Source organism: Anopheles gambiae, chromosome 2 (genome assembly GCF_943734735.2).
Source record: "Anopheles gambiae chromosome 2, idAnoGambNW_F1_1, whole genome shotgun sequence".
In the NCBI taxonomy this organism is placed as follows: Eukaryota; Metazoa; Arthropoda; class Insecta; order Diptera; family Culicidae; genus Anopheles; species Anopheles gambiae.
The window spans coordinates 72184247-72205997 of NC_064601.1; the positions used below are offsets into that span (position 1 = coordinate 72184247).

At 38.5% G+C, this 21751-nt stretch overlaps 2 protein-coding genes and 1 long non-coding RNA gene across 5 annotated transcripts; 1 reads left to right on the forward strand and 2 right to left on the reverse strand.

The window, feature by feature from the left end:
* The first annotated feature begins 360 nt into the window (after positions 1 to 360).
* LOC133391394 (uncharacterized) lies at positions 361 to 2788 on the forward strand. The gene is made up of 4 exons (XM_061645513.1): positions 361 to 609; positions 689 to 1085; positions 1156 to 1463; positions 1554 to 2788. Exons 1-4 carry the CDS (start codon positions 495 to 497, stop codon positions 2222 to 2224), a joined length of 1491 nt encoding a protein of 496 aa, XP_061501497.1. The 5' UTR covers positions 361 to 494; the 3' UTR covers positions 2225 to 2788.
* On the reverse strand, positions 2779 to 5972 carry LOC133391395 (uncharacterized). 2 transcript variants are annotated; one of them, XM_061645514.1, is made up of 8 exons: positions 5488 to 5972; positions 5156 to 5276; positions 4243 to 4329; positions 4117 to 4179; positions 3994 to 4056; positions 3877 to 3927; positions 3749 to 3805; positions 2779 to 3690 (listed from the first exon to the last, which is right to left on the reverse strand). In XM_061645514.1, the coding sequence occupies exons 2-8, from the start codon at positions 5235 to 5237 to the stop codon at positions 2996 to 2998; spliced, it is 1098 nt and encodes a 365-aa protein (XP_061501498.1). In that variant the 5' UTR covers positions 5238 to 5276; positions 5488 to 5972; the 3' UTR covers positions 2779 to 2995. The 2 variants fall into 2 exon arrangements, with proteins under 2 accessions (XP_061501498.1, XP_061501499.1); XM_061645515.1 differs by having other exon boundaries at positions 3592 to 3685.
* A 5653-nt stretch (positions 5973 to 11625) lies between these two features.
* Positions 11626 to 12855, reverse strand: LOC4397582 (uncharacterized). 2 transcript variants are annotated; one of them, XR_009765385.1, is made up of 3 exons: positions 12369 to 12855; positions 11967 to 12266; positions 11626 to 11909 (listed from the first exon to the last, which is right to left on the reverse strand). It is a non-coding gene; the product is annotated as an uncharacterized LOC4397582 (long non-coding RNA). The 2 variants fall into 2 exon arrangements; XR_009765386.1 differs by having other exon boundaries at positions 11626 to 12266.
* Positions 12856 to 21751: the final 8896 nt, after the last annotated feature.

Here is a 21751-nt window from a genome sequence, read left to right on the forward strand (position 1 = left end):
AAAAAGTACTTCGGTCTAACAAGCTGCTAAGGAATGTGGCGTTCCATGGAAAACGCTCGCGAAATACTTAGCGATAAACGCAACAACTCCTACCGCAAGTCTAAAAAATCACCTATGTCTAGGACGGTATAAGCCTGTTTTCAATGCACATCAAGAAGCGGAAATAGTTAACCATCTTTTGGAACTTGAAAAACGATGCTATGGAAATGGTCCATGCGATATGCGTAGCCTTGCCTTTGAGTTAGCAGAGTGAAATAAGCTTCATTTTGTGTTGTTGCAATACTACCCAAGCGGAAATTTTCGGACGATAACCCACACCCTCTCACAGTTTGACAAGCGGTATATAGATGTATGTGTGTTTCTTTCGCGCCTTTTCACTCTTGACACCAAGGAAGCGTTGAACCATTTCGGCTGTCATTACATTTGTGGGTTGCGTTTGATCAGTTGTGTTCGCTTGTATTAACACCAAAAGCTAAAACCAAATTATTTTCAAAATGTCGAATATGAAACGTGCTAGGAAGACAGGAAATATTTATCATCGGGCGAATAAATATTCGATATTGAGTCCATCACGCCAAGACCAGCAGGAGGCAAGCTCAAGTCGACACAGTAAGTGGTGTATGCCTATAAAAAAAGTTTAATAAATTACCAGCAATTCCTAAGTGATAATGTTTATTGAAACTTGCAGACGTAGAGGAATTTAGTGCCGCATATGAATGGCAAAATGAATATGATGATGCAATGGAGGATGGCCATCAGGATACCGTGCAGCACGATGAAGGGGATTCTGTGCAGGATGGCGATGCAAACTTCACGGATGATAGCGATGTCGAAGCTGGTAGTGCGTTAAATATTGATAATATGTCTATAGAGGATGGGATACGATATTGGGCACTATCGAATAATCAAACCCATCAGTCGATAAATATGGTGCTGCGTCTGTTCAAAAAAACAGGCGTGAAAGTACCGGCATCTGCTAAAACGCTGCTTAAAACTAAACGAAATCCATCATCGGAGATAAAGGATATCGATGGTGGACAATTTTGGTATCGAGGATTCAGAAGTTGCCTATTAAATTACTTCCGGTAAGTAGATACACACCATTTTTTTTACTTGATCGAATTACAGCTCATCATTATCTCCTTTTATTTGCAGATCAGTAAAGGTACCTCCGAAATATATTACTTTAACATTGTCGATTGATGGATTGCCTCTACATAATAGCAGTAATATGCAATTTTGGCCGATATTGTTCAAAATCGAAGAACTCCCACAAGCTCCAGTTATGGCAGCTGCAATTTTTTGTGGATTTCAGAAACCAAACAATATAGAAGAATTTCTTCGACCAGCCGTTGATGAGCTAAACCTCCTAATGGCGAATGGTATCATCATTCACGGAAAGAAAGTTGTTGTGAAAATGCGTGCTATTGTTGCAGATACTCCTGCCAGAGCTTTTATTAAAGGTATTGAAAACATGTTAAAAATTATTTAGTGTTTATAGGGTTTTATAAACAGACACATCTGATAATGAACAACATTCTATATTTTTACAGGTGTAAAAGGGCATACCGGCTATAACGCCTGTTTAAAATGCACCGTTGAAGGGAATCATAGCGAGGCTGGACACACCATCGTTTATGCAAATGATTCAAATGCAAGAAAACGAACAAATGAAAAATTCCGTAAATATGAATATCCAGGACATCAAATAACAACAACACCCCTATGTCAATTGAATAACTTTGACATAGTGCAGCATGTAACCATTTCAGATCTGTTGCACTTGTTTCATCTAGGGATAATGAAGAGATTAATTATAGGATGGCGTGATGGAAAGCTAGGTAAGAGAGCATGGTCCCAAGAGCAATGCCAAAAGATATCCGCTGCTTTATTAAAGATTAATCTTCCTTCGGAAATGCATCGCAAATTACGTTCCATAAAATATGCGAATTTTTGGAAAGGAGTAGAGTTTGGATATTTTTTAAACTACGCGGGACTTGTTGTGTTGAAGCCACATTTGCCAAATGAGTTGTTTAACCATTTTATGTTGCTATTTTGTGCTGTAACATTGCTTTCGTCAAATGTCTACAAGACGAAGTGGAAGGTGGCTGGGCAACTGCTAGACAAATTTGTAAAAGATTTTGAAACTTTGTATGGTGAACGTTATATTAGCAGCAATGTTCACAACCTACGTCATGTTCTTGAAGAAGTAGAGCATTTTTAATCGTTGTGGTCTATATCCACGTATGTATTCGAAAATTATTTACAGTTTTTGAAGCGCTTGCTGCGAAGCGGGTGGAAAAATTTAGAGCAGGCCATAAATCGACTGTACGAAATGGATGAAATGAACATGCAGCATGCATCAAATCAATCCAATAGCAATTATCCAACTGTAAAGCAGCGCGGTAATGTTTCAACACTTAACATTAATTCTAATTTTCTACTACAGAATAACACCCGAAATGGCTGGTTCTTGACAAAGAACGATCACATAGTGAAGTTCCAAAGTGCCACAAAAGAATATTTAAATGGTAGCGAGAGAATTCGTATTACTGGTAAAAAGATAAATGTGAAAGGCTTAGTTTTCAACGAACCATTTGAGTCAAGCAAAATTTTTGTTTTCAAAGGATGCGTTAATACGTTATCTGAAACATGTGAAGACTTCGGGTTAAATGATATTAAATGCAAATTTGTAGCATTGCCCACATCGCGAAAAGAGGAATTAATTTTTGTTCCTGTAATACATACGCTTGTTGAATAAAATAAAAACATAACAAATAAAGTGAAACCTCTCTTTTTTTTAATTTTAATTCACGTCTTAAATTATTATATAACGTATTACATATGAAAATAAAGGTAAGTTTTCGTTTTATCCGCAGTTCTTATATAGTTATAAATTCACTATGATTTTTTAATAATTATAACCAAACATTTTTAGTCAATTTGGATGACGTACAACGTATTTAAAATACTAATACATAACGTAAAAATAAAATCATCCATGATTATTACTATTACGTTTTGCGGTATGGCTTGAAGTTCGCTTCGTATTGTCAATATGTATACGTTCAGCAGCATGTCTTAATTTTTTTTGTAAGTATAAAGCAACATAATTAATAGCCGGTGTTAATGAATTTGTGCTCCCTATTTCTACAAATAATTGTAGAATATTCTTATAATTACGTAAACCTGTTTTAGTTACATCACATGTTTTGCTTATACCGGACCAATTCATTTGCGCAAAGAATGTTTTTGTAAATAATAAATCTATCGCATCGTGTAAACGATTATCCACATCATTGCGTGTGATTTGCAGTTGCATCCATCTAACTACCTTTCGCTTGAAATCTGAATCATTATTTAGTTTAACATCGAAGGTTTTCAATTCTTCTTCAGAATTAATCTGATTCACTTCAAATTCCGTCCTGGGAAGTAAACCTTCGCGAGGACGAGTCATCGTAATCAGTTCTTCTGATATGAATCTAGAACGTGCTGTATTCTTTAAAACGATATCCATTTTGGTGTCAATTTGGTCCATGCGGTTATTGATCACCTTGAAATTTTCTTTGACTTCATCGTTTTTTTCATTAATCTGAGCAGTTAATGAGACACAAAACTCGTCAAACATTACGCGTAAGTCCTCAAGTTCCTTGTACGCAAGAGGAGTAGAAATTTTTCTTTTTTTCTGTGCTGAAAATAGAAACAAAAATAAATAAAACGTATTTGAGCGACACTTGTTAAAACTTGCCAGTAGGATTATTGACGACTATCTGGTGTTCATATTTTGAGGTATCATTATTGGTAGCTGTAAAAAAGTAAATGTTAAAGTCATAAGTACAATCATAAGAATTTGTTTTCATGTAACTTGCGATATACCTGCATCTAAACTTGTGTCGTTTGTTAAAAACGTTGAATTAATATTGAGTTCTGAAAAAAATAACATACCAATTCTTATTGATGTACATGGAAAGATTTCATTGTATTTTTACATACCTTTAGATGTTTTCGGACCGACAAACGGATTATAGGGAGCAGGCAAAGTTAAACTATCGTTTTCTGTAATCAAACATTTTGTTTTAAATCAAATAACACTTAGAAAAAATAAACAATACACACCTGTTGGTAATTCTATGAACCGCGCGTTGTCTACGTAATTATGCTCCGAGAAAATACGTGCACCTGTGAAAGAACCAATATTATTATTGATATACAAACTTCATTGGCATAGTAGCTTTAACGAACCATCGTAATAAAAGATTGCCGTAGAACTTGTCCGAGTGGAGCAAGGATGCGATACAACATTAAGATCGACCAAGCTGGGATATTTGGCTGAAAGTAAATTGTAAGTAAAGAGTATATGAGGATAATAGTTTGTTATTTGCATTAAAACACACATAGCACGAATTGACCACACAACCATCATTTAAAACTTTCACACACACACACACACAAACACACACACACACAAACACACACACACACACACACACACACACACACACACACACACACACACACACACACACACACACACACACACACACACACACACACACACACACACACACACACACACACACACACACACACACACACACACACACACACACACACACACACACACACACACACACACACACACACACACACACACACACACACACACACACACACACACACACACACACACACACACACACACACACACACACACACACACACACACACACACACACACACACACACACACACACACACACACACACACACACCTTAAATAATACTTACAGGCGGTCCCCGAGATACACGGTTTATGGGGACCGAAAACGGCCGCAAAATACCGCGTATCTCGAGTTTCCGCGTAAGTCGAATCTCGTGATTTCCAGCTAAAATTTCACTAATTTTCGTGTAATTTTGCAAGTAGGGGGCGGTTTTAGTCACTTTATGAGTTATTTGATATGATTCTGACTGTATATAACAGTTTTAAACTTTTTGAAATAGTTTTTAACATTCGATCGAAATGGAAATTATTTGGCAATATACAATTGATGTGTCAAACCAGTACAATTTGCTCAAAGAACTGTCAAATTTAGAAAACCGCGTATCTTCGAATCCGCGTATAAGAGGTACCGTGTATCTCGGGGACCGCCTGTACTTGTCTTCTGTACGTTTTCCCTTGTAATATTGGATACCATTGTAGAATTCGTTGAAGATTTTATGTCGTTTGTTTTATCCATCCCAAACCACGTCCAGCAGCGAGGTTTTTGATCAATATGCTTAAATTAAATGAATCATCAATCATATAATGCAAAATTTATAACCAACTACACAGGAAATATTTCCACACGCTGATCTGTGACAGCAAAAACATTTCCTGAGAAAATCTGCGTTCAACCAAGCTATTATTCTATGTATCTTTATCACTTGACCCTGATATCATAAAACCTAACTTAAAATAACAAAACTTATCCTTATCATTTAGCTCACTTGCTAGGACGACGGATCCAAATCGACGGTAAGTAAAATTGACACTATATAAACCTAACATTAAATCTTGATTCTGCCGGCCTATCTTTCCAGACAACGAACACCAAGTAAATAAAACCGTGTGCGCAGAACTGTGGAGAACAGATTGTCATAATGTCTCAACCCACACACTACAATACCACCAACGATGTATATACGTAAAATGAAGAGGGGAGGGGGCGGATGGAGAAGAGTGTGTGCGAGCAAAAGACAAAGCTGCGCACAGCACAAGCACCTGAAGCGTTTTTTTGCATTCTCTCTCTTTTTTATGCCGCTTCATTTTTAGCTGTAACGCTTCGTTTGAAGTTTTGCGCCGCAGTTGAGGTTATGTGCCGAAATTGAGGTTATGTGCCGAAAAAAGTCTGAATCTCGTACACTGTTTCGTTTGTCAAATCGTGCACGAAATGTTTGTCGAAAAAACAGCCGAAAAGTGACATTTTCACTTGCTTGGGTACTGGGTGGATGAAGCCCTTTTATTTTGAACAATATTTTGAACACGTTCTGGAGCATACGCGACCTACAGAATCAAGGCCAATTTTGTTACTACTTGATGAACACAGTTCGCATACCAAAAATATGGCGTTTTCAAGGTCTGTTGAGATATCAGGTCACATATTAGCCCATTTGACAGGTACCATCTTGGGCACCGATTTTGACGGCAAGAATACCTCTTGTACATGTATTGGTGTCTTGTTTACGTTTCGATTGTTCAAAAATTCTCAGGAATCTCTTTTGGCGGTTTATTGCCATTTCATCACACTTTTGTTCATGCATTGCATAAACAATCCGCATCTTGGGATACTTCTCTGCCTAAAAGCGATTTTTATCCATTCATCCTATTCAGGAATCTTTTTTTTCATCATGCCGATCTCGTGTTCTGTATTTTGTTGTAGCAACAATCGTTGCAAAGTGAAACAACTGGGAACAAATACGGCATTTCATAAATTTCCGAAAGAAACTGTGTTGCGCAGTGCCTGGAAGAAATTTTGCAATGTGTTTAGCAATATTACATAAATTACATCTCGTGTACTATTTAAACATAAACTTCAATTCATTTGTAATACGAAATCAGGATTGCCGAAAATATTTAAGTGTCGTCAGTGGCGGATCTAACGTTAAGCAGACTAGGCGGTCGCCTGGGCCCTGTAGATCGCAAGCCTATAGTACGCCGTATGGACATAGTACTAGCGAAAAGGGCCCATGGAAGGATGGACGTTTGGGGCCCCGAGGTTGGCGAATGTTTCCCCCCCCCCCCCCCTGCCAGACTTTGTCTTAGCCTGTGACTGATGATCGTAGGGCCCCTCGACGGCATTTCAAGTTTACTGTTCAATTTCCCAACAGCAAGTTCAGTGCCAGTACAAACCCCCCCTTCCCCATCATTTAGCATTTACAGGGGGCCTCAACTCGTCTTACCGCCTAGGGCCCCTGATACCCTTAATCCGCCACTGAGTGTCGTGCAGTAAAGTTTCTCAAGGAAATTTAAGCGGGAAACAGATCAAAATGATAATTTAATAGTGAGCGAAGTTGTGGATAAAGAGCGAGTGTTAGTGTGTATTCCCTTGGTTTCCCAGGATCCGTTTAGTTCGCGTAGTGCATATTTTTTCTTAACTATTCCTAAGAGCACCAATTACTCAGCTCACTGGCTGGCTGGCTGGCTGGCAGCACCGAAGTCATGTTTCTATGACCGGATGCATTGTGTGCGTCATGCAGATGCATCTGGATGAAACGTGTTGATGCTGTTGTGTTCAGCGAACGAGCAAGCACACGTAACGGTAACTAAGGACACGTAACGACAGATACACATAGTTTATCCTTTTTATCACAGTTCTACACGCAGAGTAACGCGGGAAGTATTTTTTTTTATTCAGAAAGAACGCGTGAAGTTTTTAATTTAAATTTTTAAATTAATTGTGTGTCGTTACTAAAGTAAAGAGATGGGATACACAAGATTTTGTTGACAGGTTTTGAGATTTTTTTTCCTGTAAAGGTGGCTAGTGATTTGATTCACATTCAAACGGTCCTTCTTCTTTTTTGGCACAACAACCGCTGTCGGTAAAGTGAGCTTGGCTTTCAGTGACTTATTGTTAACATAGCAGGATAGTCAATCCTACGTATGGAGGCACGGTCCATTCGAGGCATGAACCCATGACGGGCATTCAAACTTTTCTATCATAGCATAATTACTATCGCTTAAGTTTATGCGGATCGACCCACACCTGCTGAGTTGGAGCCATCCGTAAGCAACTCGGAATCATTGGGGACAACCAGTAAGGTACAAGTAGGTTCAGTAGGTGTAGCTATTGCGGTAGGTGTAAGGAAACATAAGCCCGTTGGCATAAATGATTGATGAAGTGATGAAGTTAATGAAATGAGTTTGGATGCCCGTCATGGGTTCAAGCCCCAAATGGATCGTGCCGCCATACGTAGGACTGACTATCCTGCTATGGGGGGAATCAATTAGTCACTGAAAGCCAAGTCCACAAGTGTTACAGGCAGGCCTTGATCGACAACGGTTGTTGAGCCTAAAGAAGAGAGATTCTGGTCCACTAGAACGCGTTGCACCCACGGATTGGATTTAGTGGGAAACGATTCCAGTACGCACGTACCTGCTCCGGGTCGTGTCATTAAATTAATCGCATGATCTATCAGAGCGAATAGCTATCTGTCATGTGAAATGTTAGGTTCTGCCTTACTATTTGAAATTTGGATGATTATTAATTATGTGTTTTGTACATTGTGACTCTTTTTAAAAGCTATTCCATCAATATTACTTCAAACTTCAAACGACGCAAATAATAATGATGAGAATAATGAACAGCTTATGATTGAGGAACGTCGACGTATGCTGTACAATAATAATGAAAACGAATGTAAAAACTGTGACCAGAAAGACAAAACCATCAAACAGCTAGAGCTACAAATATGTATTCTTACAGCTCGATTAGATGAAGCAAAAAAATTAAAAGATGCTAACTTGATTCTGAAGGAGCATCTGGATTCCGCTGTAAAAGAAAATACAGCTCTCAAGAAACAAAACACGTGCCTGGAAAACGATCTTAAACTCGTAAGAAGTACAAGCATACAAAAAGAAGATTTTGTTCCTGAAATGAAAAAGGTGCTAGGAGATACATTAACTAGCAATCAAATCGATTTAATAACAAAGAGAAAGAAGCGAGTCAGATGGACAAAGGAATAAATAAGCAAGGCTTTCACAGTAAGATACTTTTCCAAAGGAGCGTATGGATATCTCGGAAATGATATGAAAATTCCAATGCCAGCGCCGTCAACATTGGAAAAATATTCCCAAAGAATTAATCTTAAACAAGGCATTTTAGATGATATCATTAATTTAATCGCGACCGTAACAAAAACGTTTACCGAAAGAGACAAGGAATGTGTCTTAAGCTTCGATGAGATGAAGGTAGAAAGCGTTATGGAATATGATCCGGCTGCAGATGAAATATTGGGACCTCACAATTACATGCAAGTGGTAATCGCTAGAGGATTATTCAACAACTGGAAGCAGCCAATATAAATCGGATTTGATCAAAGTATGACAAAAGACATAATTATAAGTATAATAAACAGACTGAGCGAGATTAATATAAATGTTGTTGAAATAGTAAGTGATAATTGCCCAGCAAATACGAGCTGTTGGAAAGAACTGGGAGCAGATTATAATAACCCATTCTTTCCGCATCCCGTCACAAAAAAAAATGTGTACGTTGTTCCTGATGTGCCGCATTTGCTGAAATTAACGAGAAACTGGCTAGTGGACCATGGATTTAAGTATAAAGAAAAAAATATTACAATTGACCCATCAAAAAAAATCTTGAAGGTAGAATGGCTGCAGAAATTACACCCATATTTAAAATAAACACAGGACACATAAGAATGACTAGCCAAGAAAAACAAAATGTTCGGAAAGCAGCGCAACTTCTATCGCGTACAGTGGCAATTTCATTACGGAGATACGATGACACTACAGAAGCAAGTGATTTGGCAGATTTTATAGACAAAATTGATTTATGGTTCAGTGTCTCAAAGTCGTATTCACCATTTGCAAACGAAGACTACAAAAAATCGTATAATGTAAACGAAATGCAGCGAAAGGCCCTCAACGATATGCGCGAGTTAATGGAGAATTCCATTGCGTTGGGAAAATCTTCGTTACAAACATTTAAAAAATCTGTGATTATGCAAACAACTGCTCTACAAATGCTGTTTGACGACATGAAGGAAAAGCATAAAAACGCAGTCAAATCATATCAACATATAAGGCAAGTAGTTATGCATTGTAAAAAGCAGCAAATGTTGGACCAAATTTATTTTCTATCGTGTAATGCTGTATAGTTATTTTAAATGTTCAAAATAATCAATTCTATCTTCGTATTATAATTTTCTTTAACAGCTTAACCAAGATGTACTAGAGAACTTCTTCTCGCAAGTAAGACAAAAATGAGGGGTGAATGATCACCCATCGCCGTTGAGTTGCCTTTACCGTATAAGAATAATGATACTTGGAAAATCCCCAACCATATTACGGAATCAAACTCATACCGGACAACAAAACAACCAAGAACCGGATGAATATTTGACGACAGTGGAACCTAACGTTGAAGAAAGTAATTTAAATGAAGAGCCGGAGGAATATATAGCTGCAACGGTGTTTTCAGGAGCCGAAATAGTACCAAACTTCCCAGACATGCAACGCATGAAAAAATCTAATGGATTAATAAGCTCCGAAGATAGTGATATTATCAGTACGGCGATTATCAGTAATCCTTTAACAATGACAGAACAAGAAGAAGCTGGATTGCAATACATTATGGGTTACCTCGCAAAAAAATTGAACGAAAAGTATCCCAGCTTAAACCTAGGAATACAAACATTTAAAAAATTTAATGAGCATAGCTATTGCCAACCACCAACATTTGTGGACCATTTGTCGCTGGGTGGACTACACAAATCCAGTGAAGAGTTTATGAACATTGGAAAGAAAATGGAAAAAATATTCCAAAAATTACACAAGAATGGTAAATTGAATAAGAAAACATTAATCGTAAGGAGATTAGCGGTTAATATACAGAAACAAGTCGAATTACCCTCAGAGATAGTTAAATCATTCGCAAAACAGAGAGTGATAGTTCGAATGCGATATTTGAACATGAAAGCCAGCTTTGAAGCTAATGGCACAACTAGCCGCAAAAGAAAATCGCAACAGCAAGATCCAAAAGGAATAAAAAAGATGAGAAGGATAATAAACTAAACGCACTATACCACCAAATTATCTGCAAATGGGGTAAGATCCGACACCTCCTTGAAGGTTAATATAGGCTCTCTTACTCAACTCCCATCCAGCGACGTCCGTTTCGTGCAGTGGTAACATGTATCATCGTATATCCAAGCTTGGGTAGACGGGCCCAGTCCCAACCCCTTGGGCGGATGATGGTACATGGCCAACCAGGAGGGGGGCAGACATTCCAGGCAACTGGAATGTCTTAACGTCAGAACAATCTAATGACGCTAAATCTGTCGAATAGGTGTATAGAAAAGAATATCCTACAAGTATCCGAAAATATATGTCCTTCTCATCTAACGAAAATAATGAGGAAAGCCCACTGAAACTAGCTGCCGAAAACTGATTTAAAATGAACCTAATGATGAGTGATGGATAACCAGAAGCCTCAACCGTGACAGAGCAACTTATCCCGGATGGCAGCCAGCTTCTTTTTGTCTTCTTTTTTTCTTTTTCTTTTCTTTTCTTACTATTTCGATATCAGCGTGGAGGACATACTAAGGATCAAGATGGGCCATCATACAAACGCCTAAAGGAAGATAAAAGGTACGCGGAGTGTTTTAGTGCGGTCGCATTGATCGTAAGCTAATCTGTAATACAGATGGGTTACGATCAATGAATCCCACACTACCCACGACATGGACGGTTGGTATGGAAGTCGTGGGTGCCTTTTGGAGGTTTCACTCCGCGATAACAAAAAAAAAAAAAAAAAAAAAAAAAAAAAAAAGACGAGAGCAACGATGAAGCTGCTATTAACAATTAACTTTAAATTTCTCAACATATTAAAGCTGTGCGACCAATTTTTCTACATGTTAAATATTATCTAATTAATCTATATACGTTCTTTAGTAATGCGTACATGTGCTTAAGCGTAAAATACATGAACTGTGATGTAGAATTTCATTTTAAATGTTTTAAGAGATGATTAAACTGTTGATAGTGATATCGTTTCACTCACTAACTATAGCTGTTCTATTTTTGCATTAAGTTGCACGAATAATGTTTATAAAATATGTTAGGTTCAGCTTGTAAGAGTAGTGTAATTCGCTTATACAACTCATATCAGGATTGAGTAGTTCGGATCCTAAAAGACAAAATAAATTTAGTAAAATGAATACATTCGTAAAACCAAATATCATACCGTACGTCGAAAACATCACTTCCGGAATTGTATATAACGCTAGCTCAAAAACTAAATCACGTTGGTTCTGTAATGTTTTTCTGGATCTGGATGAATGGAATCTGGAAGCGCCAAATAATAGAATCATAACAAGTGATTTTGCTTCCGCCATGTGTACAAGAATCATATGCCACCATCCGACACGGAAACCACAATCAAATGGCTACATATAATTAAGACGGGTGACCAAACTCACTGTTGGCGCGTTTATTCAATTTCATCGAATTGGGTTTGATATATACAGTCTAGTCTAGGAGGCACCTAAAATATAGTATGAGATGATGTTTATATTATTATAGACTAACATATCACAAGGAACTGAGTTTATCAAATATCATATCACATATGACCACGTATCTTTACCACTTTCCAGATGATAAAATGAGCCACGAACATTAGATTGTAATTGTTGGAACCTTACAAATGTTCCAACATCTGTCAGACCAGGCGATGTTTTGATCCGGTTCAAAACATATAAAAAGGGAGAAAAACCGCGGAATCGGCCCTTAACGACAAAAGCGAACGAGTGTACAAACGATTATAAGAGAGAGAATAAAAAACACTAATTTTTTGGCACTGCGTTGAAGTAGCCTAAAGAATTTAATTCTCTCACTTTTTTTACACGGGAAACAAACGTTTTCCAACAGTAAAAATACAGATATTGCGCGATGAATAATTTATGTCATCACAAATCACTGAACAATGATTTTATCTTAAATTTACGGAAAATGTTAACTTAATTTCCTTCTTGTTGTTTCGCATCATTCAGATCGTAAACATTGGAAACTAGCGTCGCACACATACAATCACAACCCTTGTACATACACGCGGTAATCCAGACGTCACTTTTCTTAGCTGGGTAAAAGTAAGGCTCAGCCCCTTACGTTACGCTAGCGTTACGCGTAACGCCTGTTAATCACAAACCCAAGCAACATTTTTGAACGTTTGTTTTAACCGCCGTGGATGAGCAAATTAATAGATAATCATGTCTTATTATTGTTTACTTTTATATGATAATTAGAAAAGCTTTGTTGATAATTAGAAAAGTTGTCACAACTTCAAGAATTATAATTTTAACAATCTTATAAATGAAATATGTAAATAATAAAAAAAAAAGATTATTTATTTATTTACCCAGTTATTGATAAAGTAGTATAATAAAATACTTACAAGTATTTATTAACTTCATTAACCTCATTTTAAAAAGAGCCCTTGCATCTAAAGTAATTTTTATTCAAAATGGCCAAAAACATAGATTGAAAAGGTAATAGTTATATTTCATATATATAATTTAATTAAAAATATTTGAATATTTTATATTTTCTAATCATAGAAAATGTTACTCCAATTGAAAGCTTTTGGGGTGTTCATGAGCTTCCTTCTTTCAGACTTTTTTACATTCATCATAATGCAACAATGAAAAATATTAAACCTGTTATTTAATTGTTATTTAAAAATTAAATCTCCTTGAAATCGGTTCATCTTACAGCAATTAACTTTTTTTCATCTCAATTTAAAATATTCTTAATTCAAATAATGTACACTGGTCGGTCGCCTGGATGACAAACCTGTAGTAAAAATGTTGCTTGGGAATATTTTAAGGGATGTAACGCTTCTCCAATGTAACGTAGAGGGCTGAGCCTTCCCGCTGCGCAAAGCGACGCAAGAAATCATGGAGTTCTGAGAATTTTATCATGCCCTCTTTTTCTCTCCAACGGCAAATTTGTCGAGCAGCGTTTCGAGCTACCCGTCCCTGGCTCCGCCTCATACCCCTCGCCTGAGCGCGCTGCCGAAGGTTTGGATGTGTTGGTGCGTCAGACGGCCAATCGCTGTCAGCCGTCGTCCGTGCTTTTTCCCTCCATAGCGCTATCTCTTTCTCGCGTGTGGTCAATGCTCGCGAGCTGTTGTGGCGCTTAAAAAACCGTTTATACACATTGCGGCGATGAAGCTGCATTTTCACAAATCAAACCAAAAAAGCGCAATAAGTTCAATTGCTGCAATGTAAAAATGACTAAGGAATCGCTAGCTAACGCTGGAGGGTTTGCTGTGCAACGCGCTGAACCCTAATTAACTCTAATACGTTCAGTCCGGCGCTGATTTTCATCAACTTTTCTATCCGCCGGCATTTAGAACGCAAGCTGATTGTGAAACATTGGCATATTGGAAAGCTCACTTGCAGTCCCTGGGGCATGTCATCGTGCTGAACGTGTTAAGCATTAAGCATAACTTTGTTACCTTAACCTTTTGCTTTCGTATGCTGTAGCTTACACAGATATGCTGAGCCATCTGCGCGTGGGTGTGAGCGTGCGTGTGTGTGCAACACTTTCGCCAAATGTGTTTTCTTCCGGAATGTTATGACCCATCGGTCAAAGAAAGGAAGGTGTTCATGAAAGGCGGAAAGACGAATTGAGGCCCCTGTCAATGGTAACTGATGACCGGGAGCAGGGGGTACTGGCGCACAGCTGTTGGAAGATTGAACAGTATACTGAAATTGCCAGCGGGGAGGGAGGGAGATGGTCATGGGATCCCTACGATCATCTTTCCGGGGGCCTTTGTCGCTAATACTTGTAGACATACGGCATATCAAAGACTAGAGATCTTCGGTGACCGCCTAGTCCGCCTACCGTTAGATCCACCGCTGGTTCATGACGGTGTTTTTTTTTATGGTGGAGGTGCATCCTTCCCCCTGCCTGCTGCGTATGCACCGGGCAGGAGACAGTGTGGCAGAATGCAGGTTGCACACTGGATAGGAGCGGTCGCGCGGCAACGCCATCATTCCGCACATCTGCATGCCCGTCGTGGGTTCTAATCGCGTATGAACCGTCCGTCGTAGCAAGAGGTGACTATCCGGCTACGTGGTACTCAAGTCCTGAAAAGGCCGGCATGATCGCGTTGGCTATTACCCCAATAATAATAATAATAATAATAATAATAATAATAAAAATAACTTAGCATAGCAGTCCACACTCGGGGAAGGTTTTTGTTTTGACTTTGGTGCTGCCTGGTCTTCCGCTGTGACGCGACAAATGCACGGAATGCACTCGATCAAAACATGAATCTACCGATCCGAACCCATTCCAAGGCATTGCCGGTCAATTGGCGTCATGATAACTACTCCAAACCAACAAGCCACCAGATTCTGGACGGACAGGTGCAGCACCATACGCGCACCGTAATAAACAAATCCAGAATCCTCTTTTGTATGGATTCAATTCAAAATGTTGTTTCCACTTGCGTCCGCTAGCTGAATTAGAAATAAATGTGCAATATATCACACGCACGTTTGCTTCGATCGTGTGTCTTTTTGATACTCCCAACAGCAGAGACGATCGCAAAGATGCCAATGCCAATGGTTGTGTTGTCTCACAGGTAGCGAGATCGAAAATGCGTGGTATTTTGTAGCCGCAGCGGATGAAAATGTACCCATCAGAATCAAATAGTTTTGGGGTTTCCAAACGCACGCACACACACAAACACGCGCGCGCAAACTCACACACAAACACGCACGCGCAAACTCACTCACACACACACACACACACACACACACACACACACACACACACACACACACACACACACACACACACACACACACACACACACACACACACACACACACACACACACACACACACACACACATACATACATATACACAAACACACACACACACACACACACGCGCACACATGCATGAACGCGCGCACGCCAGCACGCACGCACGCACACACACACGCACGTACGCGCGCCCGCGAGCATGAAAGCGCGCACGCCAGCACGCACCCACGAAAGCGCGCTCGCGAGCACGCACCCCCGAAGTCGCGCAAGCACGCATTCCCCCCCCCCCCCCCCCACTAGACCACCCCCCCCTCCACGCATGATCGATTACGGCTACCTTATCGATAGAACGGTTGGTTCAGCTTTCTTGTAGCATCCTCATCCCTAGCGCCGGGCGGGGTGGGGAATCACGACATGATAGAATGAACGGTCACTTTCCCCGCGCTGTGTGCGTGTGTGTGTCGAGACCCAAAAACTCGTGACAAATTTCGGCACATTAAAAAAATATATATATTGTCACTAAACACTGTGCTACATGATGCTTACAAGGTCGTTGAAGAATCAAAAAAGTTCAAATTAAAAAATATTAGATTAGTGTTAGACGTTCTCCTACGCTTGTTTTAAATAGGCTTCTTCACCCTCAACTGGCAGGGGCATCGAATGGTCTCATCAGCAGCGGCACGAAATAAAATAAACCATCAATACACCGATAACACTCTGAATCCCAATCCAGCTTATCCCACAGCGGCTCAAGGTCACACACAAATTAATAAATGCTAACACCCACCAATAACAATACACAACCGCAATGCACATATATGAATCAACGCATACACCACAAACACCCAATCAGCTGGCGGCGGAAGGCACGGGCAGAAGCGCAAGTAGTGCAAGGCGGCAGGGCGAGGGAGGGAGAAGAAGCGGACGAAAAAATGGGCGCCATTATTTTTTTAAATTTTTTGACCGTTTTTTTTTTTTTTGCTCCGCCGCCGCCCGAACTGTCCGAACTGTCCGAACTGCCCGAACTGCGCGACCCAGCGCAGAAATCGCTGAAGAACAGCGCGGGAGACCAGGCCAAATCTGCGCTGGCCAGCGCAGATTTTGGTGCATTTTCTGCGCTGGAAACTGCTCGAATTTGCGCAGCGGGTTACTTTTACCAAAGCAAGTCTGACGCTAATCTGACAGTATAACTATCACGTTTGTACCCCTTGTGTTTACGTGCTTGATTGCCCCAGCTTGTTTTCCAAATGTCTTTGCTCGGTTTGTGCTATCTATCATTTTTTGTTTGTTTATTACGGCAGCAAGTTTGAGAAACAGAAAGCTTGTTCGGCGAATGTTTGCATATTTTATGGAGAAATAGAAGCAAAGAAGAAACTGATACAGCATTGCAGAAATTTACTTGTTGTCTTGTTGGCTTGTTTTATCGGAAAATGCGTAAATAAAAAAAAAAAAATATGGTAGCACAGCAACGCAGAAAATGGAGAAATGGTTTGATATTTTTTGCAGAAGGCAGGTATCAACACGGTGTTGGAAAGGATTTTTTGATAGCCATGGCTTAAACCACATTTTCAAAAATTCTTCGAGGGTGCTTACGTCCACTTGAATCGTTTCTAAGTAGTTGGATCAAGTTAGAAATGACTGAGGACAAAACTGCATCAAAGCGATATTTTTTGGAAAAAAGTGAGATACCGGATGTTGTTATGTGCGTGCCGTCCATACATATAAAGATTAAAAAAACATGCAACCGTCCATTCAGATATATGAACAGGAAAAAGTTTTATAGCATCAACACAATGATTGTCGTTGCCGTACATTGAGCGGAAGCAGCGGCTTCTCACAAAGACCCATCACCAAAAAGTGTAGCTTGGTGCGAAGCCATTCCTAATCGGGTTAACGGGAACGGCAACGGATCCTTGCTGCAACGGCTTGTTGGTAACACAGGATGGTCTGAAACCAATAAGGAGGAACACGTCGACGACCTTGTATTCGTGTCTAACTCGAACGGATCGTCAGTCGATGAGTCGCGCAGATGGATGAATGCGGCCGAGATAGCAGCAGCGGTCGAGGAGAACGATCGCTAGCCTTTGAAAATGTAGCACATTATGCCCAATAGAAGAATATTGATGTAAATAATAAGGTGATAGGTGTCTTAAGCTCCATTAAAAAGTCTACACATGGGTTTCCTCTTAAAAGGACAGGAGGAAAGGAAGTGAACGAGGTATTGTAAGTACTAATTGAGCTCATATTCAACTGGTCGATCCTTATTTAAAAAAAAAGTTCATAATTTACATTTGGTTTTAATTGCTTTACAAGTTACTGTTTGTTTTTCTTCTAATTCAAATTTAGCATCCTAAGTTCTAATTCTCTTTAAGCTAATTCTTTTTTTATATTCAAGTTCTTTTTTGCTAATTCTTGGTTGAATTTTACAATCTTTTCCCTTAGCTCTTTTATAAAAATATTTTATTTATTTATTGTTTTATAAAAATTCCCATGCTCTAATTGTTGTTTTTGTTCAGAATGCTGTGTTTGGTGTGATTGATGTGGCTTTTGCACCTGTTGTTGTGGCTGAGCTAGTATCTGGACCTCTTCGGAAGGTTGTGGACAAGTTTGTTGTCTTGATGTTCTCTGTTGCGGTTCAATATCTTCTACCTGTTCTTCCTCGTGCAAGCACATTAGGTGTTATTTCTACTACTGAGTTTAAATTAAGTATAGTGATAGTATACTTGTCAAGAGCAGAAAAGCTTTTCAAATCGCATTGCTCTCCACCAGTGGATCTGTACTCGCGAATGTTCTGTGCTAACTTCTTCTTCAATCCGCATTTATAGTCTGCCCACACCTAAAATATTAATGTAAAATGTGCAGTAAATTTAAATAGTAATTTAGATTGATAGATTTTATTCATTGAAATACCATTTTTGAAGCTGTTGCATCTTTTAATGGAGGGCCTAATTCATTAAGCTCTCTAGTGACGCCCTCCCAAAATTGTAATGATCCTCTATGAATATAACTTCAAGGGCCAAAAGATGCTCAAATTGGTTTATATTTGTAGCTTTACGTGTATCCTGTAATAAATAGTGTAGCGTTAACATTTTAATCACTTTGCACAGAAACAAACTACTACTTCTGTGCTCTTTGCACAGCACAAAACCGTAGCACAAACTTGAAAATATGCGTTTTATTCTGCTCGTTGCTTGTCATTACCCATCAATACAGGGTTTCTCGAGGTTTGTTGGTTCCTTTCCGTTATTGCTGGATGCTTTACATATTGTTCCTACGATTTATTGAGCGTCACCCAGAATATTATAGATTATTTGAACTGCTTTATCATAAAAATTAATCAAAAATGTATTATTCATATACAGGGTCAAGATCTATTAAGGAGAACAGGTCGATGCACATAGAGTAAAGTGACAAGAAGCGATGGGAAAATTTTGACAGTTAAATTGAACATTGTTTACAAACGTCGTTAGGCAATCACAGTACCCACATACCCATGTTTGTGCAATTGAGATTGTTGGTTGAGCCGGTATAGTTTTCACTGTGTATACATTCTATAAATTGTAAACGAGAATAGTTTTCACATTCTGCTACTGTTTTCTACTTCTTATTGGTGTGTTTTTGTGATTGTGTGTGTTACAGGTAAGTTAACCAAACTATAAAACCAGAGTAATCATTTGGGTCAATGTAATACAAAACCATTTAAATTACATGTTTTAAAGCAATTTCAGCAGGAGAATGTCTTCCTCGAATGCCTGTTCAGCATCCTTTTGCCAAAATACAAGATATTGCGTAAAACAACGGAAATTGGATGTATTATTCCACAATTTTCCATCGGACCCTAGTTTGAAATATGCTTGGATACAATTTTGTAAAAGAGGAGAGAATTGGCTGCCATCAAAAGACCATGCAATTTGCTCAAATCATGTTGAAAAAAATGACTATCAAATGACAAATATTCCATTTAACGAAAATAGAAGAGTGCTTAAAAAACTTCTTCCAACAGGTATATAACATATTTTTTGATATAAACAAACCTATGTTACATTGCGTTTCTCTACAGCTATTCCGTCAATAATTAAAAAGGAAGTAAATAAAGAAAACGAAATACTTAACCACGAAATACCATTCGAACAACACCAAATCGAAAATCATATCCGAACGGTTCATGTCAATGATTTCATATACGATGAATCATGTAAGCCGTGCAATCAATATGAAGAAATCATTGAGTTAAAAAATGTGCTGAAAGAAAAGACAACGAAATGTGAACAACTTCATCAAGTTAATGAATTTCTTTCCAAGCAACTCGAAGCAGCAAGCAAAAAAGCGTTGCAAGACGAACGAGAAATTAAAAGATTAACTAAGGAAATAAGCAAGATGCAGGAATCTTTATTATCACCTACGCCATTCACAGAGAGAATGGAAAATGCTTTAAAAGATGCATTATCTGTTAATCAAATAGCATTAATAACTAAAGAAAGGAAGCAAGTCCGCTGGACAACCGTTGAGATAAGTAAGGCTTTTACTTTAAGGTATTTTAGCAAGCGTGCTTATTTATATATGCTCATTGATTTGAAATATCCCTTGCCATTTATTTCAACTCTTCAGAGATATGCACAAAAATTAAATCTCAAGCAAGGAATCCTTGAGGATGTGCTAGTTTTTGTAGGGAATTTAGCCGAGAGTTTTAATTCGTGTGAGTGTGAATGTGTGTTGAGTTTTGACGAGATGAAAGTCTGCAAAATACTAGAGTATGACCCAGCAGCAGATGAAATAATGGGTCCGCATAATTACATCCAAGTGGTGATGGCACGTGGTCTTTTTAAAAATTGGAAACAAACAATTTTTATAGGATTTGATCAGCAGATGACTAGAGATATTATCCTAAAAATTATTGAAAGATTACACGAAAAAAACATAAATGTCGTTGCAATAGTGAGCGATAATTGCCAATCAAACATTGGATGCTGGAAAGATTTAGGGGCTCATGATTACAACAGGCCATATTTTCACCATCCAATAACGAAAAAAAATGTTTACGTTTTCCCAGATGCCCCACATCTGTTAAAATTAATAAGGAATTGGTTATTGGATTGTGGATTTATGTATAAAAGTAAGTCAATTAAACCGGATATTCTTCGAGATTTGATCGACAAACGAAATGAAGTTGAGATGACTCCGGTTTTCAAGTTGACAGAGAACCATGTATCCATGTCACCACAAGAAAGACAAAATGTCAAAAAAACTGCTGAACTGCTATCCCGTACCACTGCTAAATCTTTAAGATGGTATTATCATAATAACCCGGAAGCAGAAGAGTTGGCATCTTTCATAGAAGCAGTTGATTCTTGGTTTAGTGTTTCCAACTCTTATTCACCCATTGCAAAGCTAGATCATAAAAAGTCGTATATAGGAAGCGAAGAGCAAAAACTAGCGCTACATACAATGTTTGACTATGTTGAAAACATGAGAGCTATAGTCAAGACGAATTTACAAGTTTTCCAAAAGTCCATTCTCATGCATATAACATCATTAATGCTCCTATTCGACGACATGAAAATCAAACATGGAGTTAAGTTCATTTCGACGTATAAGGTAAATTTTCAACGTTATTAAGTTATCTAATTCAATTCAACCTTATCTAATTTATTATTTTTTTTTCTGTTACAGCTAAATCAAGATGTACTTGAGAATTTCTTCTCTTAAATTCGTCAAACTGGAGGTGTCTACGACCATCCCTCCCCATTCAGTTGTATTTATAGAATTCGTTTGATGATATTGGGAAAGTCTCCAACAATGTTGACTAATCATACTACCAACGTCACGAAAACAAAAAATGAATCTGTATTACTTCATGGGGAGAATGACGCCTGTAGTAACAGCGACCAAGAGGTAAAAGAATTTATTTCAGCTACTATATTCACTTCGGTAGGCAATAGGCAATCTTTGCCTTGTGCTACAGAGGTGGTAGCACTTAGTAATATCAACCAGGGCAATGATAATGATAACAACAACATCATTAGTATCTCCAGTACTGAAGACCTTGCGCAGTCTGACCAAGAAAGAGACGGTTTGAGATATATATTGGGTTATATTGCCAAAAAGTATCATGACAAATTTCCTGACTTGGATTTAGGAACACAAACCAAAAATATTGCTGAAGATCACAGTTATTGTCAACCACCCAC

Bases quoted from the DNA above. Each gene is read 5' to 3' on its own strand.
- LOC133391394 (XM_061645513.1), top strand. From the start codon at position 495: ATGTCGAATATGAAACGTGCTAGGAAGACAGGAAATATTTATCATCGG. The intron at 610-688 runs GTAAGTGGTGTA...TGAAACTTGCAG, and splicing joins GGCAAGCTCAAGTCGACACA to ACGTAGAGGAATTTAGTGCC. The intron at 1,464-1,553 runs GTATTGAAAACA...ATATTTTTACAG, and splicing joins TGCCAGAGCTTTTATTAAAG to GTGTAAAAGGGCATACCGGC.
- LOC133391395 (XM_061645514.1), bottom strand. From the start codon at position 5,237: ATGGATAAAACAAACGACATAAAATCTTCAACGAATTCTACAATGGTA. The intron at 4,330-5,155 runs GTACAGGCGGTC...ATTTACTTTCAG, and splicing joins GGAAAACGTACAGAAGACAA to CCAAATATCCCAGCTTGGTC. The intron at 3,691-3,748 runs GCAAGTTTTAAC...TTCTATTTTCAG, and splicing joins AGTCGTCAATAATCCTACTG to CACAGAAAAAAAGAAAAATT.